Raw genomic sequence first — 27,752 nt, forward strand, 5'->3', positions numbered from 1 at the left:
CTGGTCCCGGGCTGTTCTCTGCTTCCGGGTCTGCCGCCTCTAACCAGTGAGCCACACCACTCCACTCCAGTCAATAGGTAACAATTGCTGTCCTTTTTGGGTATGTGCGAGTATTATAGCAAGTTTGTAAAGAATTTCGTAACTAAAATGGAACCTTTAAGGAAGCTATTGAGGCATAAACATTTTTTTGAGTGGAATGATGAGCAAAATAATGCGTTTGTAGATATCAAAGATGAAATTATAAATGCTCCCACTTTAAAACCATTTAGGATAGGCCATAAGTGCATTATCACCACCGATGCCAGCTTATATGGTTTGGGTTGTGTTTTGTCCCAACAAGATGGAAATGTTGAATGGAATGTGGCTTTTTCTTCAAGAACACTTAATGAAGCGGAACGCAAGTTTGCGGCTATTGAGAGAGAGTTGCTCGCATGCGTGTGGGCAGTAGAGCATTACAGGATCTATGTTTGGGGCAGCAAATTTATACTTAGGACGGATCATAAACCCCTTATACACATTTTGTCAGTTAGGGAGGCTGGAACTCTACAGCAAGAATTACACCTCTGCCGTCAAAACTTCAAGAGTATAACTTCTCTGTGGAATATATCCCGGGGAAAAAAAATGCCACTGCAGATTTTCTCTCACGACTTCTGAAGATAGTGCTGAGAAAACCAATGCGGTTAGAGATCTTGACTTTGTTTTGAGTATTGCTGATTTGCTCCCTTCCCAATATCAGGATATCACTGAAAAAATATGAATTGATTCTCAAGTTGCAGATGATACATTTGTTCTGCTTAAAAAATGTGTGTTAGAAGGTTGGCCAAACAAGAATAAGGTTAGATCTGATTTATTACCATATTATGATGTAGCGGATGAACTATTGTATGAAGGTGATTTGTTGTTTAAATCGGGTAAATGAATTCCACCTCAGGGTGTGCAAGAGTTGATTTTACAGTTGGCACATAAAACACATCCCGGAATTTCGGCAATGAAAAGGTTGATTAGACTCTATTTTTGGTGGCCAGGCATGGACAGATTAATTGACCGCATTGTTAGGGACTGCGGCGAATGTTGTGATAGTGATAAAATGTTAATAATACATGTTCCTCCTTTAAAACCTGTCAAGTGGCCTCAAGTTCCATGGAATAAGATTGCTTTCGACATTTCTGGACCTTTTTCTATATTGCCTGAAACATCACGTTTTGCACTTGTCATTATTGATTATCACTCGAAGTGGCCAGAGGTAAAGTTTGTTGCGAAGGCTACTACAAGTGCTGTGATTGTTTTTTTTAGGGAGGTGTTTGCACGAGAAGGCTGTCCTACTACTTTGATCTCTGATTATGGTGTGCAGTTGGTTTCAGCAGAGATGGAAGATTTCTTAAAGAGTTGTAGGATTAAACATATTCGCACATATCTTTATGAGCCTCATGAGAACGGTCAAGTTGAAAGATTTAACCGAGTGTTAAAAAGTTTCATCTCTGATGCTGTTAAAGGAAAAGGAAATTGGTTAAACGTCCTCAGGGAAAAATTATGGAATTATCGTATCACCCCACACACTACCACGGAGATTAGTCCTTTTAAATTGCTTAAAGGAAGAGATCCTGCTTCAGATATTTGTCCATGGTGGTTTAAGGTAAAATGCAAGGATTTAGAAGTGGACAATGTTGATATCCAGGCAGTTTCTGATAAAATTGGTTGTAAGCAGGATAAAGCTTCTTCATGGTACAATAATAAATGGAAAGCAAGGGAACATGATTTTAAAGTAGGTGACTGGGTGAGGATTTTGAAACCTTTGATTGTCAGCAAGGGCATGAGTAAGTATGGCAGACCGATTCAAATAAGGAAGGTGTTTAGTAACACAGTGGTCACTCAAGACGGTAAGGTGTGGAATGCTAGGAAGGTTGCTAAATGTCCAAAAAAAAACTTTGAACATTATCAAGAATGTCGCATTCAGAATGGCAAGATTAACAATAAATTAAATAATGACTCTGTGGCATTCAGAGTCAAGAGAGATGTTCGGGTCAGGAAAAGGCCCAATTTATTACAAGATTTTGTATAACTATTTATCTTGCATTGTTTAGTATCTGTTTTGTTTTTCTTTAAGTTTCCTTTTACTGAGGGAGATCTGTTACATCTTTTGTTTAGTTCATTGTTTTAGTTTTATATATATTATGTCAATATGTCTTTAAGGCATGCAACTTGTTATGGTTACTGCATGGCTTTACATTCCAGAGTTTTGCTAATGTAGCATTCTTACTTTGAAAGGCAGTTGTATCCTCGATGGATAATTGCCAAGATGTATGCTGTGCTGCTGATTAAACTTCTCAAATTGTTTCCTGCATTTTTATAAGGCTTATTCTTACAGGTGGCCATCAGAGCTTAACCCTCCCCCTCAACCTGTCTCCTCTGCAAGGAACCTGGGGTTCAAGTTTGACAGCCCTTTCATGTAAGGCCCAGATAAGCCATGTCTCTTCATTGTGTTTTGGGAAAATGAAGTCCTTTACGGAAATGTCTTCATCTCCTACCCATGCACTATCGAAAAATGGTGGTTCATGCACTGATTACGTCTAAGCAGGACAATGCAAATAGTTTGTAATCGGGTCTGCCAGCCTACCTGATCCGGAAGTTACAAACTATATCGAATGCAGCCGCCAGGCTCAACAGCAATGCCCCGCTACGACACCACATTTCCCCCCACCTGCGTAGCCTGCACTGGCTACCAATAAAAAGGAGGATTGAATTTAAGGCTCTGACTCTCGCATATAGAGAAGTCAGAGACACTGGCCCTCAATACTTGAGGAAGAGACTCCGTAAATATCGTCAGACGAGAGTCCTGAGGTCCTATTATCAAGAACTCCTAGTCACTCCCCGCTTTGCAAAGGCTAGGTTAGGTGGTCGGTCATTTACCGTGAGAACTGCCCATCTGTGGAATTCCATGCCCGAACATATCAGGAAGGCCAAACTCAGAATCTGTATTCTGGAAACTTTTAAAAACTTGGCTTTTAGGCCTTCCTTAGCACCTGTAGCATGCAACATCCCGCCTTTACCTCCCTGTATCCGCGATTAGCGCCGAGACACCTCCGATGGAGGTAGCTGTGCGCTCTACAAACCTCAAAATAAAATATATATATATATAAACTGTGCCCAACAAAGGCGACCTACACTTGCACACTGTGCCCTGCAGAGGGGACCTGCACTTGTAAACTGTACCTGGCAGAGGGGACCTGTACGTGTAAACTGTACCTGGCAGAGGGGACCTGCACTTGTAAACTGTACCTGGCAGAGGGGACCTGCACTTGTAAACTGTACCTGGCAGAGGGGACCTGTACTTGTAAACTGTACCTGGCAGAGGGGACATGCACTTAAAGACTGTACCTGGCAGAGGGGACCTGCACTTGTAAACTGTACCTGGCAGAGGGGACCTGTACTTGTAAACTGTACCTGGCAGAGGGGACCTGTACTTGTAAACTGTACCTGGCAGAGGGGACCTGCACTTGTAAACTGTACCTGGCAGAGGGGACCTGCACTTGTAAACTGTACCTGGCAGAGGGGACATGCACTTAAAGACTGTACCTGGCAGAGGGGACCTGCACTTGTAAACTGTACCTGGCAGAGGGGACATGCACTTGTAAACTGTACCTGGCAGAGGGGACCTGTACTTGTAAACTGTACCTGGCAGAGGGGACCTGCACTTGTAAACTGTACCTGGCAGAGGGGACCTGCACTTGTAAACTGTACCTGGCAGAGGGGACATGCACTTGTAAACTGTACCTGGCAGAGGGGACCTGCACTTGTAAACTGTACCTGGCAGAGGGGACATGCACTTAAAGACTGTACCTGGCAGAGGGGACCTGCACTTGTAAACTGTACCTGGCAGAGGGGACATGCACTTGTAAACTGTACCTGGCAGAGGGGACCTGCACTTGTAAACTGTACCCAGCAGTGGAGACCTGCACTTGTAAACTGTACCCTGCAGAGGGGACATGCACTTGTAAACTGTACCTGGCAGAGGGGACCTGCACTTGTAAACTGTACCTGGCAGAGGGGACCTGCACTTGTAAACTGTACCTGGCAGAGGGGACATGCACTTAAAGACTGTACCTGGCAGAGGGGACCTGCACTTGAGTCCACACTCGTAAAGACAGCAGCGCTTGTTCGTTAGACAGTCGCTGTCCGTTTGACACTCATCCGGCTCTTTGGTTGTGCAGGTGGAGGTGTCCAGGGGGCAGGAGCCAATCTTTTCTGCAGGGGTGAAAAATCACAGTGTTACAATAGTGCTGTCTGTGAAGAAGATAAAGTCACTACACAACAACATGGCTGAAGGTGGAGAGAATCACAGCTAATGGAAAGTACATGAGCTTATCTGATGTTGTAGTCTCGAAGAAGGACACTCGCCCACCTGCATGAGTAGCCGATGATTGGATGTGAAAGGTCAAACAAGCCACCCAAACAGTCAGAAGGCAAGGCCTGTCACAAGTAAGGGACTGGAGTATGAACCCATTCCGAGCAGGGGACCAGAACAGTTTGAAAAAATGACATCATCGTCCAGCTCTTATCTTCATGGTCCTCCACGCACATCCTTTCTGGCTTGTCCTTTAACCCTCACCCCCATCACATCTCTTCTGCGCGACCATACATTTCTAACTTCTATGCACTTAGACTAAGCTGCCAAGTGACATGGGCCACATTTAACCCTCTCAGTTTTCCCTGGGGTTTGCCAACAGAACCTTGCATTCTGGGACTTGCAGTTTTTTTTTGCCATGCATAACAATGGACTTCAACTCCAGCTTGTCTGGTGATGTGGGCTTAAAAGTCAGGACTGGGTCAAAGTGCCACGTGCGACATGCGTCCACTTGCAGATGTCACTCTTCTAATGACACTTCCTCAGGGGCCTGGCCTGCTCAGTTAGATGGAGGGTTAGGGGGGCAGATGTGAGCTTCAGGTTTCCCAGCCATCTGGCTGGCACATATTGTTGAAATACATTATAAGACAAGCATGGGGCCTGAGAGGGGCTAAAGGGACAGTGGAAAGGGAGAGGAATGCAGATTAGTAGCGGCACATTATCTTGGAAACAAAATATATTTTTGAGGACCTTCAAAACACTCCAAGCTTTAGCAGTAAGGAAGGAAAGGGAAGCGGTGCGGGGAGGCAAGTCGGACCGGATACGGGCCCGCAGGTAACCCCTACCAGCATGCACGCGAAACAAAGCATGGAGTGATTGGACAGGGCATTTAAATACAAAATCGAGCCAATAGAAACAGGGTGGCGGGAGGCCAAGGGGGGTCATAAGAGGGCAGGGGCCCCCTTCATGACCATAGCTGACCCATCGCCTTTCAACATTGGGACGCACACCAAGAGGAAGATCAGGCAGCACAGAGAGAACAAGAAGGAAGAAGATCCTAGGTAGAAGAGCTGCTCAGACCGTGTCCTTGGGACGCCTCACGGCAGGGACACGGGGAGCAGGTGACAGCACACAATGACAGCCAGAATAGAAGAGCTGCTCAGACCGTGTCCTTGGGGTGACTCACGGCAACGACACGGGGGAGCAGGTGATAGCACACAAAGACAGCCAGAATAGAAGAGCTGCTCAGACCGTGTCCTTGGGGTGACTCACGGCTGGGACACGGGGAGCAGGTGACAGCACACAATAACAGCCAGAATAGAAGAGCTGCTCAGACCGTGTCCTTGGGACGCCTCACGGCAACGACACGGGGGAGCAGGTGATAGCACACAATGACAGCCAGAATAGAAGAGCTGCTCAGACCGTGTCCTTGGGGTGACTCACGGCAACGACACGGGGGAGCAGGTGATAGCACACAAAGACAGCCAGAATAGAAGAGCTGCTCAGACCGTGTCCTTGGGACGCCTCACGGCAACGACACGGGGGAGCAGGTGATAGCACACAATGACAGCCAGAATAGAAGAGCTGCTCAGACCGTGTCCTTGGGGTGACTCACGGCAACGACACGGGGGAGCAGGTGATAGCACACAAAGACAGCCAGAATAGAAGAGCTGCTCAGACCGTGTCCTTGGGGTGACTCACGGCAGGGACTCGGGGAGCAGGTGACAGCACACAATGACAGCCAGAATAGAAGAGCTGCTCAGACCGTGTCCTTGGGACGCCTCACGGCAGGGACTCGGGGAGCAGGTGACAGCACACAAACACAGCCAGAATAGAAGAGCTGCTCAGACCGTGTCCTTGGGGTGACTCACGGCAACGACACGGGGGAGCAGGTGATAGCACACAAAGACAGCCAGAATAGAAGAGCTGCTCAGACCGTGTCCTTGGGGTGACTCACGGCAGGGACTCGGGGAGCAGGTGACAGCACACAATGACAGCCAGAATAGAAGAGCTGCTCAGACCGTGTCCTTGGGACGCCTCACGGCAGGGACTCGGGGAGCAGGTGACAGCACACAAACACAGCCAGAATAGAAGAGCTGCTCAGACCGTGTCCTTGGGGTGACTCACGGCAACGACACGGGGGAGCAGGTGATAGCACACAAAGACAGCCAGAATAGAAGAGCTGCTCAGACCGTGTCCTTGGGGTGACTCACGGCAGGGACTCGGGGAGCAGGTGACAGCACACAATGACAGCCAGAATAGAAGAGCTGCTCAGACCGTGTCCTTGGGGTGACTCACGGCAGGGACTCGGGGAGCAGGTGACAGCACACAAACACAGCCAGAATAGAAGAGCTGCTCAGACCGTGTCCTTGGGGTGACTCACGGCAGGGACACGGGGAGCAGGTGACAGCACACAAAGACAGCCAGAATAGAAGAGCTGCGCAGACAGTGTCCTTGGGACGCCTCACGGCAACGACACGGGGGAGCAGGTGATAGCACACAATGACAGCCAGAATAGAAGAGCTGCTCAGACCGTGTCCTTGGGGTGACTCACAGCAGGGACACGGGGGAGTAGGTGACAGCACACAAACACAGCCAGAATAGAAGAGCTGCTCAGACCGTGTCCTTGGGGTGACTCACGGCAGGGACACGAGGAGCAGGTGACAGCACACAAACACAGCCAGAATAGAAGAGCTGCTCGGACCGTGTCTTTGGGACGCCTCACGGCAAGGACACGGGGAGCAGGTGACAGCACTCAATGACAGCCAGAATAGAAGAGCTGCTCAGACCGTGTCCTTGGGGTGACTCACGGCAGGGACACAGGGAGCAAGTGACAGCACACAATGACAGCCAGAATAGAAGAGCTGCTCAGACCGTGTCCTTGGGGTGACTCACGGCAGGGACACGTGGAGCAGGTGACAGCACACAATGACAGCCAGAATAGAAGAGCTGCTCAGACCGTGTCCTTGGGGTGACTCACGGCAGGGACACGGGGAGCAGGTGACAGCACACAAGGACAGCCAGAATAGAAGAGCTGCTCAGACAGTGTCCTTGGGGTGACTCACGGCAGGGACACGGGGAGCAGGTGACAGCACACAAGGACAGCCAGAATAGAAGAGCTGCTCAGACAGTGTCCTTGGGGTGACTCACGGCAGGGACACGGGGAGCAGGTGACAGCACACAAACACAGCCAGAATAGAAGAGCTGCTCGGACCGTGTCCTTGGGGTGACTCACGGCAGGGACACGGGGAGCAGGTGACAGCACACAATGACAGCCAGAATAGAAGAGCTGCGCAGACAGTGTCCTTGGGGTGACTCACGGCAGGGACACGAGGAGCAGGTGACAGCACACAAACACAGCCAGAATAGAAGAGCTGCGCAGACAGTGTCCTTGGGATGCCACACGGCTGGGACTCGGGGAGCAGGTGACAGCACACAATAACAGCCAGAATAGAAGAGCTGCTCGGACCGTGTCCTTGGGACGCCTCACGGCAGGGACACGGGGAGCAGGTGACAGTACACAATGACAGCCAGAATAGAAGAGCTGCTCAGACCGTGTCCTTGGGGTGACTCACGGCAGGGACACGGGGAGCAGGTGACAGCACACAATGACAGCCAGAATAGAAGAGCTGCTCAGACCGTGTCCTTGGGGTGACTCACGGCAGGGACACGGGGAGCAGGTGACAGCACACAATGACAGCCAGAATAGAAGAGCTGCTCAGACCGTGTCCTTGGGGTGACTCATGGCAGGGACACGGGGAGCAGGTGACAGCACACAATGACAGCCAGAATAGAAGAGCTGCTCAGACGGTGTCCCTGGGGTGGCTCACGGCAGGGACACGGGGAGCAGGTGACAGCACACAATGACAGCCAGAATAGAAGAGCTGCTCAGACCGTGTCCTTGGGGTGACTCACGGCAGGGACACGGGGAGCAGGTGACAGCACACAATGACAGCCAGAATAGAAGAGCTGCGCAGACCGTGTCCTTGGGGTGACTCACGGCAGGGACACGGGGAGCAGGTGACAGCACACAATGACAGCCAGAATAGAAGAGCTGCTCAGACCGTGTCCTTGGGGTGACTCACGGCAGGGACATGGGGAGCAGGTGACAGCACACAATGACAGCCAGAATAGAAGAGCTGCTCAGACCGTGTCCTTGGGGTGACTCACGGCAGGGACACGGGGAGCAGGTGACAGCACACAATGACAGCCAGAATAGAAGAGCTGCTCAGACCGTGTCCTTGGGGTGACTCACTGCAGGGACACGGGGAGCAGGTGACAGCACACAATGACAGCCAGAATAGAAGAGCTGCGCAGACAGTGTCCTTGGGGTGACTCACGGCAGGGACACAGGGAGCAGGTGACAGCACACAAACACAGCCAGAATATTTTTTTTGTTGTTTTTATTTAAGAGGTTTTATATAGCGCTGGCTGGACCCTGGAGTATCAGAGCACTTTACAAAGTGTTTCAATACAGGTACAGTGTGTATAAGCACAGACAATGGATTAATAAAAGAGCAAGTCCACATAGGATACATGACATCTAGATAAAAAAGTAAAAACAATTGCTAGACACTATGAGAAATACAATATAGCGGTCACAGTTTGGTGGGAAGCCTCACTTAAGTATACAGAAACATGCAAGAAAAACTGAGGGGCATAAGGAGGGGAGGTAAGGTGATCAGATTGAAGGAAAGGGGGTTGGGCAGGCGGGTGGTCACTAGTCATATGCGGAGCAGCTAGGTGGGGTGATGCATAGAAGATCTGCTCAGACAGTGTCCTTGGGGTGAATCACGGCAGGGACACGGGGAGCAGCTGACAACACACAATGACAGCCAGAACAGAAGAGCTGCTCAGACGGTGTCCTTGGGGTGACTCACGGCAGGGACACGGGGAGCAGCTGACAGCGCACAATGACAACCAGAACAGAAGAGCTGCTCAGACGGTGTCCTTGGGGTGACTCACGGCAGGGACACGGGGAGCAGCTGACAACACACAATGACAGCCAGAACAGAAGAGCTGCTCAGACGGTGTCCTTGGGGTGACTCACGGCAGGGACACGGGGAGCAGCTGACAGCGCACAATGACAACCAGAACAGAAGAGCTGCTCAGACGGTGTCCTTGGGGTGACTCACGGCAGGGACACGGGGAGCAGCTGACAACACACAATGACAGCCAGAACAGAAGAGCTGCTCAGACGGTGTCCTTGGGGTGACTCACGGCAGGGACACGGGGAGCAGGTGACAGCACACAATGACAGCCAGAATAGAAGAGCTGCTCAGACCGTGTCCTTGGGGTGACTCACGGCAGGGACACGGGGAGCAGGTGACAGCACACAATGACAGCCAGAATAGAAGAGCTGCTCAGACCGTGTCCTTGGGGTGACTCATGGCAGGGACACGGGGAGCAGGTGACAGCACACAATGACAGCCAGAATAGAAGAGCTGCTCAGACGGTGTCCCTGGGGTGGCTCACGGCAGGGACACGGGGAGCAGGTGACAGCACACAATGACAGCCAGAATAGAAGAGCTGCTCAGACCGTGTCCTTGGGGTGACTCACGGCAGGGACACGGGGAGCAGGTGACAGCACACAATGACAGCCAGAATAGAAGAGCTGCGCAGACCGTGTCCTTGGGGTGACTCACGGCAGGGACACGGGGAGCAGGTGACAGCACACAATGACAGCCAGAATAGAAGAGCTGCTCAGACCGTGTCCTTGGGGTGACTCACGGCAGGGACATGGGGAGCAGGTGACAGCACACAATGACAGCCAGAATAGAAGAGCTGCTCAGACCGTGTCCTTGGGGTGACTCACGGCAGGGACACGGGGAGCAGGTGACAGCACACAATGACAGCCAGAATAGAAGAGCTGCTCAGACCGTGTCCTTGGGGTGACTCACTGCAGGGACACGGGGAGCAGGTGACAGCACACAATGACAGCCAGAATAGAAGAGCTGCGCAGACAGTGTCCTTGGGGTGACTCACGGCAGGGACACAGGGAGCAGGTGACAGCACACAAACACAGCCAGAATATTTTTTTTGTTGTTTTTATTTAAGAGGTTTTATATAGCGCTGGCTGGACCCTGGAGTATCAGAGCACTTTACAAAGTGTTTCAATACAGGTACAGTGTGTATAAGCACAGACAATGGATTAATAAAAGAGCAAGTCCACATAGGATACATGACATCTAGATAAAAAAGTAAAAACAATTGCTAGACACTATGAGAAATACAATATAGCGGTCACAGTTTGGTGGGAAGCCTCACTTAAGTATACAGAAACATGCAAGAAAAACTGAGGGGCATAAGGAGGGGAGGTAAGGTGATCAGATTGAAGGAAAGGGGGTTGGGCAGGCGGGTGGTCACTAGTCATATGCGGAGCAGCTAGGTGGGGTGATGCATAGAAGATCTGCTCAGACAGTGTCCTTGGGGTGAATCACGGCAGGGACACGGGGAGCAGCTGACAACACACAATGACAGCCAGAACAGAAGAGCTGCTCAGACGGTGTCCTTGGGGTGACTCACGGCAGGGACACGGGGAGCAGCTGACAGCGCACAATGACAACCAGAACAGAAGAGCTGCTCAGACGGTGTCCTTGGGGTGACTCACGGCAGGGACACGGGGAGCAGCTGACAACACACAATGACAGCCAGAACAGAAGAGCTGCTCAGACGGTGTCCTTGGGGTGACTCACGGCAGGGACACGGGGAGCAGCTGACAGCGCACAATGACAGCCAGAATAGAAGAGCTGCGCAGACGGTGTCCTTGGGGTGACTCACGGCAGGGACACGTGGAGCGGGTGACAGCACACAAACACATCCAGAATAGAAGAGCTGCTCGGACCGTGTCCTTGGGGTGACTCACGGCAGGGACACGGGGAGCAGGTGACAGCACACAATGACTGCCAGAATAGGAGAGCTGCTCGGACCGTGTCCTTGGGGTGACTCACGGCAGGGACACGGGGAGCAGGTGGCAGCACACAATGACAGCCAGAATAGGAGAGCTGCTCGGACCGTGTCCTTGGGGTGACTCACGGCAGGGACACGGGGAGCAGGTGGCAGCACACAATGACAGCCAGAATAGAAGAGCTGCTCAGACCGTGTCCTTGGGACGCTACATGGCAGGGACAAGAGGGGAGCAGGTGACAGCACACAAACACAGCCAGAATAGGAGAGCTGCTCGGACCGTGTCCTTGGGACGCCTCACGGCAGGGACAAAGGGAGCAAGTGACAGCACACAATGACAGCCAGAATAGGAGAGCTGCTCAGACCGTGTCCTTGGGGTGACTCACGGCAGGGACACGGGGAGCAGGTGACAGCACACAATGACAGCCAGAATAGAAGAGCTGCTCAGACCGTGTCCTTGGGGTGACTCATGGCAGGGACACGGGGAGCAGGCGAGTTGCCAGCAGGGTTACAGGGAAGTAGAATTGGCACATGCAGCCCGGGCCGGGTCTGTCGACCGCCCACAAGGTGGGTAGCAAGGTAAGCCTAGAACCTGCAATGCCCAAGACACCTGGAAAGGGGCACCATGCGGGGTCAGCGCTGTCAGGCGGTAACCGAGACAAAACATTGTACAATTAATAAACGAGAACTGTAATATTTAACAAATAAATATGTGTCATGACTCATGAATGACCAACCAGGAAGATGCGTTATGTATGATCCATGTTGTGTAATAAACTGCGGCCTTTATGCTCCACAAACTGTGCCCCTAATTGCTTTGAAGTGGGGATGAGGCAGCCTTCTGATGGCAATATACAGCGCATGTCTCAGCCAAGTAACCAGGCTAGAATGATGGCCTGCCTGGGCACCAAAACTAATACTTTACACATTCCGAGATAGCGCATCAAGTCAAAATAATGAATTTCTGAGCCATTTTCTGTTTCATGGTACAAGCCCACCCCGGGGTCATGGACAGTGTCAATTAGCACCTAACCACATTAGGACATCTCACAGGTACTACAAGTTTTGTCACAGCACTTAGGAACTGGCTGAACTGTTACAGTACTGGGCCCAAGCACAGCTCTGTTGTGTGTGCTGAGCAAGGGTCAATCCTACAGTTCCCTGGTGGTGGTTTTGCAGAGGGGTGCACAGGCTCCAGGGTCCATGCAGGGGGCGGGTCTCTGTTCCCACAGGTCCTGAGCTCCTGCACTCGGTTTTGGGCACCATCAGTCTTTGACACAGACGAAAAGAGAGAAACTACAGGAAAGTTGTCAACGTGGGAAAGATGGGATAAAAAAACCTCCAAGAGTAGGGCAAAGAGACAGAAAGTGAAAGAATGGTGGAAGGAATAGGCACAAGGGTGAAAGAAAGGCAGTCCTTGGGCTCCTGCACCCATTTATTGCACACATTAAGCAATGATTGCGCCTCAGGCCACTAACAGTAAGTGGCCAGGATGCGTGTTGGGTTTAGACCACACCCTTTCCCCGCCGTTGTCCTCTCCATGCCTCCTGCACAGGAGAGCATTGGGCCTATCTTTCTTGATTTAGCCAACCTCTCGCTGAGCACTACAGAAGTACCAGCATCATGGAAACATTCCAAGGGCATCCCTCCCCTAAAGAAGGCCCTCGCCAGATGCCGCTCAACCAGGAAACTATCGCCCCATTTCCCTGCTGCCATTTCTGTCCATGGTTGTGGAGAAACATGTAAATAACCTCCAAAATAACTTTTTAGAAGAAAAACAATATTTAAATGGTTCCAGACATGGGCATAGACCCTAACACAGCACAGACCCTGCTCTTTTAATAGTCACTTCAGCCCTTCGCATCTCTTCAGGCGCTGGCAAATCCCAGGCTCTGATACTCCAATGCCAAAGTGTGGCCTTCGACACTCATATGATTCTACTATCACGCCTCAACGAACTATGGGCCAGATGTAGGTGGCCAAATACCGGTCGGTAACCGACCGGTATTTGGTTTTTGAGATGTAGGGGGCCCAAATGTTAACAATTCGGTAAATTTACCGATTCGGTAAAATACCGAATCAGTAAATTTACAGAATCGGTAAATCTAAATGTAGGTGGCACTTAATTCCTGCGTACATGCACATCTGTGCATGTACACCTGTGCCATGTGACACACATACATGCCCTTACGGCATGTATGTGTGCCACACACATACATGCCTTAGGGCATGTATGTGTGCCACATGGCACACAAGCCAGAATCAGGGGTGCAACAGGGTATCAAAGTCACACCCTTTTCCCCCATGACAATTCGGTAATTCGGTATTCTAGAGTCGGTAAATCAGATCCTACATCGGGCCCAATGAGTACAGGGCAAAGGCCTGACCCTGTTCACTTCCTTTTTAAGTTATTTCCCCCCACTTTTGCACCATCTAAAAAAACACTGATACATGGCGTCCCACAGGGTTCATGGCAGAGCCCTTCCCTTTTTACGCCAGTTGCAGTCAGAGGGCTGCCATTCGAGTAGATTTTCTTCTCAAGTGGCAGGAAAGTCAACTTGAATACATGCGTGCTCTCGCGTGACGCCAGTTGTCATTTCCTCTGATTTTCAGGGCTGCTGTCAGTATCGCCACTAAATCACAGTGTGAGCTGCATATTGTCTGCCTGTTGGCAGATTTCCGTGGAATCTCGCGGAGATTTTCTGTAACTCCACCGATCCGCGGAGTGAAACTCCACGATTTCAACCCACATCTACCGATTACAGGTCAACCTCAGATTACATAGGAACCTGAGCTAAGCCAGATGGAAAAGTTCTGGATACAGCATGGTTAAAACAAATTTGGCTATTTTTGACTTGTTAAAAGATTAAACAAAAAATCCTGGAAACATGTGTGATGGTGTCTAACAATTCCCCAAAAGTACATAAAATAAATGAATGTAGAGCAACTCCGAGTTTTCCTGCAGCTTGGGCTAACCTGCCCTATTTCTACCCCCACCAGAGCCTGTTCGCTCCTTTTCTTCCCTTGGTCTTCTATTCTTGCACCCTCTTTGCTACAGTTATTTGTTCTTTGCGATAACTACACAACAGTTTTCTGTGGTTACTTTTCCATTCAGCCGACAAGCTAAGTGTCACAGAGACAACAACACTACAGTTGATTTGCTAAAAGCTGAGGATCAGCCTCTTGAGGTACAAACACCCAACAACAGTTCCAGGAACAGTCACCTACACTTTGTTGCACTCACCTGCCTCTGGCTGCTCAGTTCTTGCTGCAAGCAGGCCATCAATGCTGGACATGTCTATGATGGGCCTCACCTTCTCCTGTTGCTTCTTTGGGTCATCAGTGGCCTGGAGTGCTGCTCTTACTGTATTGTCTTTCCAAGTGATTTGTTTCAGCAGTTTGTTCTTTGTTCTCTGTGACACCTCAGGGGCCCGAAGGCCAAGGAGATCTGCCTCCTTCATTCTTACTTCCTCCACCAAGAACTCCATCTCTCCATCTGAAAATGGAACCTTACGTTGGATGGCGCCTTGAAGCGCAGAGAACTCAGCAAAGGGTGGCAGTCATGTACATCGACCAGTGGTCGCGAGTTCGTGATTGCTGTGGACGCTCTAATGTGGAGGAGACCAAACATTGCCCTGGGGTAAGAACTGATTTATTTCCTCTGCAAATTTACCTCAGCTTGTAGCATTAAAAATATTTATAATACAAACTATATTCTGGGACTTATAGTCCCATCAATCCATTACTAAAATAGGGCGGAATACTAAAATGCAAAGAAAACGCAAAATCCTTCATTACGCGACTGGCATTCTGTGGACCGGCAGACTCGTAGGGGCGCGACGGTCCAGCCACCACCGTACCAGCGGTCTGACCACTCCATTACAAGTTGGGTGGTCGGACTGACATTTTACCACCGCAGCTGCCAGGAAAAAGCTGTTCCCTGACGGTGACATGGCAGTCAGGGCCTCAATAACATGCTGCTGGTGCCGCTGCTGCACCGCCATGCATATTATGACTTTCAGGACCGCCAGCGTTGTCATGGGAGTCTCTCGTCCATGAGAAGGTTGGCGGTTCTGAAACAAAAGGTACCCTACGGGGCCACCTGCTGCCCATGTGCAATGGGATGTATGCAGGGGAGCGTAACATGTGCCCCCGTGTGCATGCACCCCAGTTCCTGCACAGTCCATGCCGTGCAGGAACTGTTTTTGGCGTTTCCATTGGAGTGCTCATTCTCAGAGGCACTGCCGTGGGACTGCCAAAAACAGCCTGCCAGACACAAGGAAACTCGTAATCTGGCAGGCGGTGCGACCATGGGTTTGGTGGTGTGGGTAGGCAGTGTGGTGGTCCCCTCCTGCACCGCCAAAGTCATAATCGGACGCATAGAATTGATGAGCTGCACATGCATGGATCACCGGAAGTTGAGAGCTCTGCACTGCGCTTTAAAGTGTGCCACTGGCCTGAACTTTGCACCGAGAAAAGTCCTTCTGGCCCTTCTGGTGCATCTGTTCCTCACAGAGGTGCTTGCCAGTCAAAATATACCCTCATTTTTTAATTTTTTTATTGGCAGGTATGCGATTGAAGAGGCCTCTAGTCTCACTCATTGCGAGTGAGAATCACACATTTGGAGCTTGGGTTGAACTGTCACTCATAACAGGCCAATGCTCCTACCTGTTGATAAGGGCTATGGATTTGAGTAATTTTTACAGCTTTAATTTATAAAGCCAAATAAAGTATTTTTGAATTTGAATTTGGATAAGAGCTATAATTCAAACTTTAATTGTCACCCTGTTCAGAGCTCTGCTGTGTGCGCAGCAGCGCCTGGGTGTTATAGGGACTTTAGGACAAAAATAACACTAGAGGGGGTGGGAGGCAAGTGCACCCCCTTTCACTTGATAGGAAGAGCCTTTTGGGACATAATGGGGTGAAGATGTTTTACTTTTAAAAGCCTTGAGTCTACTTTAGTAACGTTTGATGGTATTTTATTTATATTTCATTCACTTTGCTTATATTATCGTTTGACCGATGTCACATTTGTGTGACATCACTCTGAAAATATAATCAAATATGCTATTAAGTTCTCCTACAAATTCTCAAAACTTGAGAGCTCTTCATTGGATGCGAGCTCTGCGTACACTGTGAAGTCAGTTCAACGTAAGCGTAAATACTTCGCGAATCCTGCTGCCACGCGAGGAGTGATACTAATGGATATGGTGTAAGGTGCCTGGAACATAAGGCTGTCATAATTCAGAGTGAACATGGAAAGATGGTTTGCACTGGACTCCTGCTTTTGAGAGTGGACAGAAGTTGATTGTGCCTAGGTTGAAAAAACAAAATAAGTCTAGGGGCCCAAAGCCTTTCCTAGGAGCTTGCTGCGGAATGCAGGGGGATGCCGCATACTGAGAGCTGAATTCTCAAAGTTGACTTGCTCTTCTGAGTAATTTACACTTTTGAGTAAGTTTACTATTTTTGGAATATTTGCAATCTCTGAGTGTACATTACTATGAACTTTTATTATTGTCCCTCTATTAAAGATGTATTTCAAATTTAATTTCATAGTGATGCAGCATTTTATTTGTACATTTAAAAAAAGGTATGAAATGAAGTTACATTAATATCTAGCATGACATATTTTTTTATAATTCTTTTGAGTTAAATAAACGTTGTATTTTCCCTAAACTTTACCATGCATTGTGACATATGTAAATGTGTGCCATACATATTTCCTCCAGATATCTTGAGAACCTGTCGCTATTTCATTATTCTGTGAATGGACAAGCTCATCCCTAATGGAAAGACAGTGGTTAACCAGCAGAATATAGGAAGCGATTCTATAGGTTCCTGAGACATCCCTCAGAAGCCAAATTCATCCTTTAATACACCAATTATAACAAGTACTGGCATTAAAGAGCAGTTCCAAGATGCAGATGGAATGTCCTCACAGGTCGCTGAAAGCATTTACCAGCTCCGCCCAATCAAGGCCTGACTTGTAGCTCGATGCGGTGCGAAAGGCGCGCTGTACTCCAAGCGAAGAACTTGAGGATCAGGGAGCAGTTTGTTACCACACTGTTGCAAGGGTGAGTTATGGCCAGTAGAAAGGTATATTAGCTACCACTTTCAGTTTAACAAAATGTACAGCAGCGACCCACGCTGATGGGAGGTGCGGGGGGGTGGGTAGGGGTAGGAGGGGGGGAGGACCCGGAAGGTAAGGGAGTGAGAGGTAGGGGGCGGGTGTGGCAGGTAAGATGTGGGGAAGCGATAATAAAAAAAAGTACCTTTGCGCCGTTTCCTCGCATGTGTGGCCGCTGACTGTGGGCCTTGGCATATTCTCCATGTAGGCTGTAATGCAGTCTGAATGCAGAACATGAGAAGTGCGCATGACTGTTTTGGGCATGCTGAGAGGGTCAGCCAAGCAGTCACTGCGCACTTTAGGAGGCCTCGATCTCTGGAACTGCCAGTCCGATACCTTTTCCAGCAGAGCTCTGGAGCTTTGGAGGAAAGGCTGTCAGAAGTTTCCAGACTTTCTTCTAATGTTGAAACAATGATAGCAATACACTTCTAAGCCCCCTGACCTCAGGGGGGGGGGTGCTTTGAGCCTCTCAGATTGTCAGGCAGAGGTCACTGCAAAGTCCAGTCCCAGGACAGTTGCCACGGATCCACTGGAAGTCTTCACACAAATAGTCTCATCAGCCTTTTTATGTTCCTGGAGCCGCTCACAAGATCAGCTTTATGGTCATTGGAGATCTTTCTGTTCTTGGGTTTCAAGTGGAAGCGGGTCCAACCACCTCAGGTCCAACCCACAGGCCACCGAGGCCAAGGGCAGCAGGTTCAGGGGTGTTTCCAGGAGGACTGAAGAGGGGTACCTTAGGACACCTAGTCTATCTCTGACCAATGGAGTGAATGTTTCCCGGCCATGGCCCACCTACCCTTTCAGCAGTTCCTGTTTCCCCCACTGCAAACAGGCCTAAAATGCAAAGCTTCAAGGCCAATCAAAGACGGCCAAAGACTAAACCTGGACTCTCATGGCGGGGGCTCTGGACGGACGTGTACTATGAACATTAGACGCGTCCGCTCACATCTAACACTCAAACCCAGCATGAAGCACAATGAAGATGAGGCAGGGGTTTATTGAGAAAGGCAGCGGCCTTCAGCGACCAGAGGGAGGACACACAAGGATTGGGGATCGGGCCAGTGTAGTCCCTTTTGAAGGCGTGAAAGTTCTACATGCGCCTCAGACAGGCCAGTCAGATGGCACTGGACAGCACTGGACTGCACTGGACTGTACTGGACAGCACTGGGCAGCACTGGACTACACTGGACAGCACTGGACAGCACTGGACTGCACTGGACGGCACTGGACAGCAGTGTCACTGAGTTAGAGTTCAAAACTACCAGCAGGTGAGTCCCCCAAAAAATGCAGATGATCGCCTAAAAGGGGGCCAATCTACAGCATCAACTCTCTGTGACCCTTTTTGACTCGTTGGCTTCTGGTTTTGCTGGAAACCTGCAGGGTTGTTTTTGGCTGCCCGATTCGCATGAAGTTATCCCTGCCTTCGCTTCCTCTGCTCACTGTCAGGTTCTCAACACACATAAAATATTGCACCTATGCCATTCTACACTACGTAAATTAGATTACTAGTACCGCCTGTTGTGGGTCTCCCTCGTTCACTGGGCTCCTGGTGCGGTGCTGGTTCCTGGCTGTGAACCAGTAAAAATGTAAATTGATACTTGTACAGCGCACTACTCACCCGCAAGGGTCTCAAGGCGCTTGTACGAATACTGCTGTGGAACCCATCCTGGCTTTCCCTGTGAGGTGTCCACTCCTGGGCACCCCCAAGGTGGAGTCCAGGCATCCTTAGCGTTGTGGGGGCCGTTGTGGAGATTAAGCAAGCTACTGCCCAGAGTTGCAGAGTGGGGCCCATGATTAGAATAGGCACCGAGGCGAGAATTATCAGGTCCGTGGAATTTTGAGCCCAAGACCCGCCGAGGCGGGGAATTGAACCCTGGTCCCGGGCTAGACCTCTGCATCAGGGTCTGCCGCTCTAACCATTGAGCCACACTTCTCCACCAGTCCCAGGTCCTACCCCTGTGCCCTTCCTTCAAGCTGTTTCAAAGGGGGCAAGGATGCCTGTGCATTCCCCACCACCCCAGCTGGGGCAAGGGAAGCAACTACATCCGAGGGTTTGTGTTCACCCCCTCCTGTTCCCAGGATTGGCAGTGGCGGGGGGTCATATCTCACCTCCCTGCAGTGAGTGCTGGGTGCTGGGGCTGCTGGAGGCTGGCTGGTCTTCTCTTCCTGTTCCACAGGGTGAGACAGGGGTCTGGGGTGCTCAAGGGTCATTTGTATTTCATCCCTTTGCATCCCTTTTCTCAAAGATGTGGGCTGGTTAGCAGATAACCGAGGAAGCACACGAGTGCAGCGGGTGCAGTGGCACCGAGTGTGGGGACCCAGCCTGCACTGTACCATCAGACGTGCAAGGAGCCTGTCTGGACACTGGATCTGAGTTGGGGAGAGGCAGGTTTGAGGGGTGCAGGCATGGAGAGAGAAGCAGGCACTTCACAGGGACTACAAAGGCACACCCAGATCTAAGGCTGCATAAGTAGAGAAGTGTGGCTCAATGGTTAGAGCGGCAGACCCTGATGCAGAGGTCTAGCCCGGGACCAGGGTTCAATTCCTGCCTCGGCCGGTCTTGGGCTCAATTTCCTCGGACCTGATAATTCTCGCCTCGGTGCCTATTCCAATCATGGAGTACCACTCTGCAACTCTGGGCAATAGCTTGCTTAGCCTCCACAATGGGCCCCGCAACGCTAAGGATGCCTGACTTCACCTTGGGGGTGCCCAGGAGTGGACACCTCACAGGGAAAAACCAGGAAGGGTTCCTCGGCGGTATTTGTACAAGCGCCGAGATGCCTATGGGTAGTCGTGCGCTATACAAGTGCGTATTCATTTCATAAGATGCACACTTCCGCTTGTCATTAGCTCAGTTCCTTTGTGACTAAATGACTGCACAGGTGCTTAGAAGACCGCTTGGTCCAAGCCTGCCCAAGGGTGGAGAAGCTGCATTCAAACACTGGCTGGCTGTGCCGCACCCATGGGCGTCCGCAGAAATTGTTCCAGGGGTGGGGGGCTAACCTGGCCAATGAAGAGGCCTGGCTAATGTTAATCAATAGGGGCGGGGCTAAAATGGCAGACTAACAGGATTGGGTAATGTTCAGGCCAAGCTGATAAAAACAAGCATTGGCATAGCCAATAGGTCTCGCCTTTGGGACCTTATAAGCATTTCCTTATGCAGCAGATTCCAAAGGCGAGACCTGTTGGCTATGCCAATGCTTGTTGTTATATCTGGGCATGTTGAGAGGCTAAGGGACCGGGTCTCGATGTCGGGTTGGAAGCACAGCTATGATCTACTCAATTTGAATGCGTAGGTAATACAACCAGAGGCGTGAAATGAAAGGTTCACTACCAGGAATAACAGGAGGTAGAAAGTTAGGCTTGTTAGACAGGTAAGGAGGGATAGAGGCAGGCATGGTGGTGAGGGGAGAAACAGATGCATGCTAGGAGAGCGATGTGAGGGAGGGAGGGAGGCGAATTGGGAAGAGGCAATGAAAGGTGGGTTGGGTAAAGACCGTAGTGAGGCAAACAGAAGGGCAGCGAGGGGTGAAGCGTAGACAAAGAAGTGAGGTGTAGAAGAAAAAGATTCAGGAGCAGAGACAGGTAAATCAAAGATGGAGAGGGGAGAATAACGCAGTCGTAGAACGTGAGAGGCCCAGGTAGAGAGAGGGTGAGGTGTGTCAGAGACAGGTAGAGACAGCTGTGGAAGAGGGAATAATAAAGACTGAGGTAGACAGGTGAGGTAGAGGGGTGCGTTGAAATAAAGGAGGTGCAGAGATGTGTCAGAGAGATATTACTGAAAAGGAAAATAATTAAGGTTATTGAGAAAGGAGTAAGGCACTAAAAGAAATAAGGGGGTGAACAGAGGTAGAACGAGTGGAAGTGGAGAGAACATGTAGAAGATGAATGGTAGGGTAAAGTGAGCGATCAGGCAGTGAGTGTGAGGAGTGTGATACAGAGGGATATGTGGCAGTGAGTGCAAAGTGTGGGGTACAGAGGGATATGTGGCAGTGAGTGTGAGGTGTGGGGTACAGAGGGATATGTGGCAGTGAGCACAAAGTGTGCGGTACAGAGGGATATAAGGCAGTGAGCGAGAGGTGTGCGGTACAGAGGGGTTTTGGGCAGTGAAACACAGGGTCGGGACATCCTGTCAGACATGATAGGGTGCATACTGGCAGATAGATATGTTATTGACACGAGACTGTGTACGTTTTAGTGGGATCTGAAATCCGGGCTATGCTGCAACCTCAATTTTTGACTTGGGAGGATAATGCATCGACCCCCCCCCAGAACTTCATTCAGAAGACCCCTTGCTCTCAGGCTACACAGTGTTAAAAGGAGGTCTTGATGTCCAGACCTAGTTTGCCACTTCCCCTTAGGATGCAGCCTGCACTTTCACCTATGGCTGATTAAGGAAAGGACTGCACTGACCAGAATGCCATTGAGCACGAGTTTGAAGGGGTTGGGTGCATTTCCGCGCCACCTCTAGCAGTGGTGATGTCAAGTGGCACTCGAGGCAGAGGATGTACCGTTTTATGGCCTTAGGGAGAAAAACCCAATCATGGCACACACAACACTGCTCTGTGTCCGTTGGTCTCGGCAGCTCATACCCAACCCGCTGATCTGCCTCATTGATTCAGAGAGGGATGTATGCTTTAGCCCTCAAACTGGCCATTGTCATTCTGTATGTGATAATCAGCCACAGACAGAATGACAAAGGGCGGGAGGGGCTGTGAGGAGGCGTGCAAGGCGCCCAATCGGGGAGTTGAGGCCTCTGGCAGGGAACAGCTCTGCTCCCTGCAAGGCCCAGAATTACTGACAAAAGGCGTCTGTAAAAGCATGGGTGTCCACAGGGGGGTAGGAGGGGTCTCCAGGGGGGTCCAGCGCCCCTTCTTGTCCCCCCCCCTGCGGACGCCCATGGCTGCACCTGCTGTGAGTTACACATGAGCCCTTGGGGGCTGTTGCACCACTACCTAAATGATGCAAAGCGTCACTACTGCTTTGAGGGGTGAAGAAGCTGTGCGCTGGTGTCAATGAAAGAAGGGAAGGCCAGTGCTAATGACATTGAGAGAAGAAGGGAAGCTCCATGCTGCGTTACTGTGAGAAGGGAAGCTTGTGACTAGGGTTACTGTGAGAAGGGAAGCTTGTTACTAGTGTTAATGTGAGAAGGGAAGCTCGTAAATAGGGTTACTGTGAGAAGGGACGCTTGTGACTAGGTTTAATGTGAAAAGAGAAGCTTGTGACTAGGGTTAATGTGAGAAGGGAAGCTCGGTGCTGGCGTTACTGTGAGAAGGGAAGCTTGTGGCTAGGGTTAATGTGAGAAGGGAAGCTTGTGGCTAGGGTTAATGTGAGAAGGGAAGCTTATGGCTAGGGTTAATGTGAGAAGGGAAGCTCGTGACTAGGGTGACTGTGAGAAGGGAAGCTCGTGACTAGGGTTACTGTGAAAAGGGAAACTTGTGACTATGGTTAATGTGAGAAGGAAAGCTTGGTGATGGAGTTACTGTGAGAAGAGAAGCTTGTGACTAGGGTTTCTGTGAGAAGGGAAGCTTGTGACTAGGGTGACTGTGAGAAGGAAAGCTTGTGACAAGGGTTAATGTGAGAAGGGAAGCTCGTGACTAGAGTGACTGTGAGAAGGGAAGCTCGTGACTAGGGTAATGTGAGAAGGGAAGCTCGTGACTAGGGTTACTGTGAAAAGGGAAGCTTGTGACTATGGGTAATGTGAGAAGGGAAGCTCGGTGCTGGCGTTACTGTGAGAAGGGAAGCGTGTGACTAGGGTTAGTTTGAGAACGGAAGCTTGTGACTAGGGTTACTGTGAGAAGGGAAGCTTGTGACTAGGGTTAATGAGAGTAGGGAAGCTTGTGACTAGGGTTAATGTGAGAAGGACAGCTCATGACTAGGGTTAATGTGTGAAGGGAAGCTTGTGACTAGGGTTAATGTGAGAAGGGAAGCGTGTGACTAGGGTTAATGTGAGAAGAGATGCTCTGTGCTGGTGTTACTGTGAGAAGGGAAGCGTGTGACTAGGGTTAGTTTGAGAACGGAAGCTTGTGACTAGGGTTACTGTGAGAAGGGAAGCTTGTGACTAGGGTTAATGTGAGTAGGGAAGCTTGTGACTAGGGTTAATGTGAGAAGGACAGCTCATGACTAGGGTTAATGTGTGAAGGGAAGCTTGTGACTAGGGTTAATGTGAGAAGAGAAGCGTGTGACTAGGGTTAATGTGAGAAGGGAAGCTTGAGACTAGGGTCACTGTGAGAAGGGAAGCTTGTGACTAGGGTTAATGTGAGAAGGGAAGCTTGTGACTATGGTTAATGTGAGAAGGAAAGCTCGTGACAAGGGTTAATGTGAGAAGGGAAGCTCGTGACTAGGGTGACTGTGAGAAGGGAAGCTCGTGACTAGGGTTAATGTGAGAATGGAAGCTCGTGACTATGGTTAATGTGAGAAGAGATGCTTGGTGCTGGTGTTACTGTGAGAAGAGAAGCTTGTGATTAGGGTTAGTTTGAGAACGGAAGCTTGTGACTAGGGTTACAGTGAGAAAGGAAAGCTTGGTGCTGGGGTTACTGTGAGAAGGGAAGCTCGTGTCTAGAGTTAATGTGAGAAGGGAAGCTTGTGATTAGGGTTAATGTGAGAAGGAAAGTTCAATGCTGGCGTTACTGTGAGAAGGGAAGCTTGTGACTAGGGTTAATGTGAGAAGGGAAGCTTGTGACTAGGGTTAATGTGAGAAGGAAAGCTTGTGACTAGGGTTACTGTGAGAAGGGAAGCTCGTGACTAGGGTGAATGTGAGAAGGAAAGCTTGTGACTAGGTTTAATGTGAAAAGAGAAGCTTGTGACTAGGGTTAATGTGAGAATGGAAGCTCGGTGCTGGCGTTACTGTGAGAAGGGAAGCTTGTGACTAGGGTTAATGTGAGAAGGGAAGCTTGTGGCTAGGGTTAATGTGAGAAGGGAAGCTTGTGGCTAGGGTTAATGTGAGAAGGGAAGCTTATGGCTAGGGTTAATGTGAGAAGGGAAGCTCGTGACTAGGGTGACTGTGAGAAGGGGAGCTCGTGACTAGGGTTACTGTGAAAAGGGAAACTTGTGACTATGGTTAATGTGAGAAGGAAAGCTTGGTGATAGAGTTACTGTGAGAAGAGAAGCTTGTGACTAGGGTTTCTGTGAGAAGGGAAGCTTGTGACTAGGGTGACTGTGAGAAGGAAAGCTTGTGACAAGGGTTAATGTGAGAAGGGAAGCTCGTGACTAGAGTGACTGTGAGAAGGGAAGCTCGTGACTAGGGTTAATGTGAGAAGGGAAGCTCGTGACTAGGGTTACTGGGAAAAGGGAAGCTTGTGACTATGGTTAATGTGAGAAGGGAAGCTCGGTGCTGGCGTTACTGTGAGAAGGGAAGCGTGAGACTAGGGTTAGTTTGAGAACGGAAGCTTGTGACTAGGGTTACTGTGAGAAGGGAAGCTTGTGACTAGGGTTAATGTGAGTAGGGAAGCTTGTGACTAGGGTTAATGTGAGAAGGACAGCTCATGACTAGGGTTAATGTGTGAAGGGAAGCTTGTGACTAGGGTTAATGTGAGAAGGGAAGCGTGTGACTAGGGTTAATGTGAGAAGGGAAGCTTGTGACTAGGGTCACTGTGAGAAGGGAAGCTTGTGACTAGGGTCACTGTGAGAAGGGAAGCTTGTGACTAGGGTTAATGTGAGAAGGGAAGCTTGTGACTATGGTTAATGTGAGAAGGAAAGCTTCTGACAAGGGTTAATGTGAGAAGGGAAGCTCGTGACTAGAGTGACTGTGAGAAGGGAAGCTCGTGACTAGGGTAATGTGAGAAGGGAAGCTCGTGACTAGGGTTACTGTGAAAAGGGAAGCTTGTGACTATGGGTAATGTGAGAAGGGAAGCTCGGTGCTGGCGTTACTGTGAGAAGGGAAGCGTGTGACTAGGGTTAGTTTGAGAACGGAAGCTTGTGACTAGGGTTACTGTGAGAAGGGAAGCTTGTGACTAGGGTTAATGTGAGTAGGGAAGCTTGTGACTAGGGTTAATGTGAGAAGGACAGCTCATGACTAGGGTTAATGTGTGAAGGGAAGCTTGTGACTAGGGTTAATGTGAGAAGGGAAGCGTGTGACTAGGGTTAATGTGAGAAGAGATGCTCTGTGCTGGTGTTACTGTGAGAAGGGAAGCGTGTGACTAGGGTTAGTTTGAGAACGGAAGCTTGTGACTAGGGTTACTGTGAGAAGGGAAGCTTGTGACTAGGGTTAATGTGAGTAGGGAAGCTTGTGACTAGGGTTAATGTGAGAAGGACAGCTCATGACTAGGGTTAATGTGTGAAGGGAAGCTTGTGACTAGGGTTAATGTGAGAAGAGAAGCGTGTGACTAGGGTTAATGTGAGAAGGGAAGCTTGAGACTAGGGTCACTGTGAGAAGGGAAGCTTGTGACTAGGGTTAATGTGAGAAGGGAAGCTTGTGACTATGGTTAATGTGAGAAGGAAAGCTTGTGACAAGGGTTAATGTGAGAAGGGAAGCTCGTGACTAGGGTGACTGTGAGAAGGGAAGCTCGTGACTAGGGTTAATGTGAGAATGGAAGCTCGTGACTATGGTTAATGTGAGAAGAGATGCTCGGTGCTGGTGTTACTGTGAGAAGAGAAGCTTGTGATTAGGGTTAGTTTGAGAACGGAAGCTTGTGACTAGGGTTACAGTGAGAAAGGAAAGCTTGGTGCTGGGGTTACTGTGAGAAGGGAAGCTCGTGTCTAGAGTTAATGTGAGAAGGGAAGCTTGTGATTAGGGTTAATGTGAGAAGGAAAGTTCAATGCTGGCGTTACTGTGAGAAGGGAAGCTTGTGACTAGGGTTAATGTGAGAAGGGAAGCTTGTGACTAGGGTTAATGTGAGAAGGAAAGCTTGTGACTAGGGTTACTGTGAGAAGGGAAGCTCGTGACTAGGGTGAATGTGAGAAGGAAAGCTTGTGACTAGGTTTAATGTGAAAAGAGAAGCTTGTGACTAGGGTTAATGTGAGAATGGAAGCTCGGTGCTGGCGTTACTGTGAGAAGGGAAGCTTGTGACTAGGGTTAATGTGAGAAGGGAAGCTTGTGGCTAGGGTTAATGTGAGAAGGGAAGCTTGTGGCTAGGGTTAATGTGAGAAGGGAAGCTTATGGCTAGGGTTAATGTGAGAAGGGAAGCTCGTGACTAGGGTGACTGTGAGAAGGGGAGCTCGTGACTAGGGTTACTGTGAAAAGGGAAACTTGTGACTATGGTTAATGTGAGAAGGAAAGCTTGGTGATAGAGTTACTGTGAGAAGAGAAGCTTGTGACTAGGGTTTCTGTGAGAAGGGAAGCTTGTGACTAGGGTGACTGTGAGAAGGAAAGCTTGTGACAAGGGTTAATGTGAGAAGGGAAGCTCGTGACTAGAGTGACTGTGAGAAGGGAAGCTCGTGACTAGGGTTAATGTGAGAAGGGAAGCTCGTGACTAGGGTTACTGGGAAAAGGGAAGCTTGTGACTATGGTTAATGTGAGAAGGGAAGCTCGGTGCTGGCGTTACTGTGAGAAGGGAAGCGTGAGACTAGGGTTAGTTTGAGAACGGAAGCTTGTGACTAGGGTTACTGTGAGAAGGGAAGCTTGTGACTAGGGTTAATGTGAGTAGGGAAGCTTGTGACTAGGGTTAATGTGAGAAGGACAGCTCATGACTAGGGTTAATGTGTGAAGGGAAGCTTGTGACTAGGGTTAATGTGAGAAGGGAAGCGTGTGACTAGGGTTAATGTGAGAAGGGAAGCTTGTGACTAGGGTCACTGTGAGAAGGGAAGCTTGTGACTAGGGTCACTGTGAGAAGGGAAGCTTGTGACTAGGGTTAATGTGAGAAGGGAAGCTTGTGACTATGGTTAATGTGAGAAGGAAAGCTTGTGACACGGGTTAATGTGAGAAGGGAAGCTCGTGACTAGGGTGACTGTGAGAAGGGAAGCTCGTGACTAGGGTTAATGAGAGAATGGAAGCTCGTGACTATGGTTAATGTGAGAAGAGATGCTCGGTGCTGGTGTTACTGTGAGAAGAGAAGCTTGTGATTAGGGTTAGTTTGAGAACGGAAGCTTGTGACTAGGGTTACAGTGAGAAGGAACGCTTGGTGCTGGGGTTACTGTGAGAAGGGAAGCTCGTGTCTAGAGTTAATGTGAGAAGGGAAGCTTGTGATTAGGGTTAATGTGAGAAGGAAAGTTCAATGCTGGCGTTACTGTGAGAAGGGAAGCTTGTGACTAGGGTTAATGTGAGAAGGGAAGCTTGTGACTAGGGTGACTGTGAGAAGGGAAGCTCGTGACTAGGGTTACAGTGAGAAGGAAAGCTTGGTGCTGGGGTTACTGTGAGAAGGGAAGCTCGTGTCTAGAGTTAATGTGAGAAGGGAAGCTTGTGATTAGGGTTAATGTGAGAAGGAAAGTTCAATGCTGGCG

At 49.6% G+C, this 27,752-nt stretch overlaps 1 protein-coding gene across 2 annotated transcripts in view; it reads right to left on the reverse strand.

Annotated features, from left to right (window-relative positions):
• Positions 1–27,752, reverse strand: part of LOC144762062 (uncharacterized) — a 129,222-nt gene that overhangs the window by 71,198 nt on the left and 30,272 nt on the right. The window contains exons 4-5 of one of the 2 annotated variants that reach the window (XM_078647202.1): positions 14,493–14,744; positions 4,102–4,242 (exon numbers count right to left, since the gene is read on the reverse strand). In XM_078647202.1, the coding sequence (XP_078503328.1) occupies positions 4,102–4,242; positions 14,493–14,744 (393 nt within the window). The remainder of the gene's footprint in view (positions 1–4,101; positions 4,243–14,492; positions 14,745–27,752) is intronic. The other variant, XM_078647201.1, reaches the window with a different exon arrangement.

The sequence above is a fragment of the Lissotriton helveticus genome, chromosome 6 (genome assembly GCF_964261635.1).
Source record: "Lissotriton helveticus chromosome 6, aLisHel1.1, whole genome shotgun sequence".
In the NCBI taxonomy this organism is placed as follows: Eukaryota; Metazoa; Chordata; class Amphibia; order Caudata; family Salamandridae; genus Lissotriton; species Lissotriton helveticus.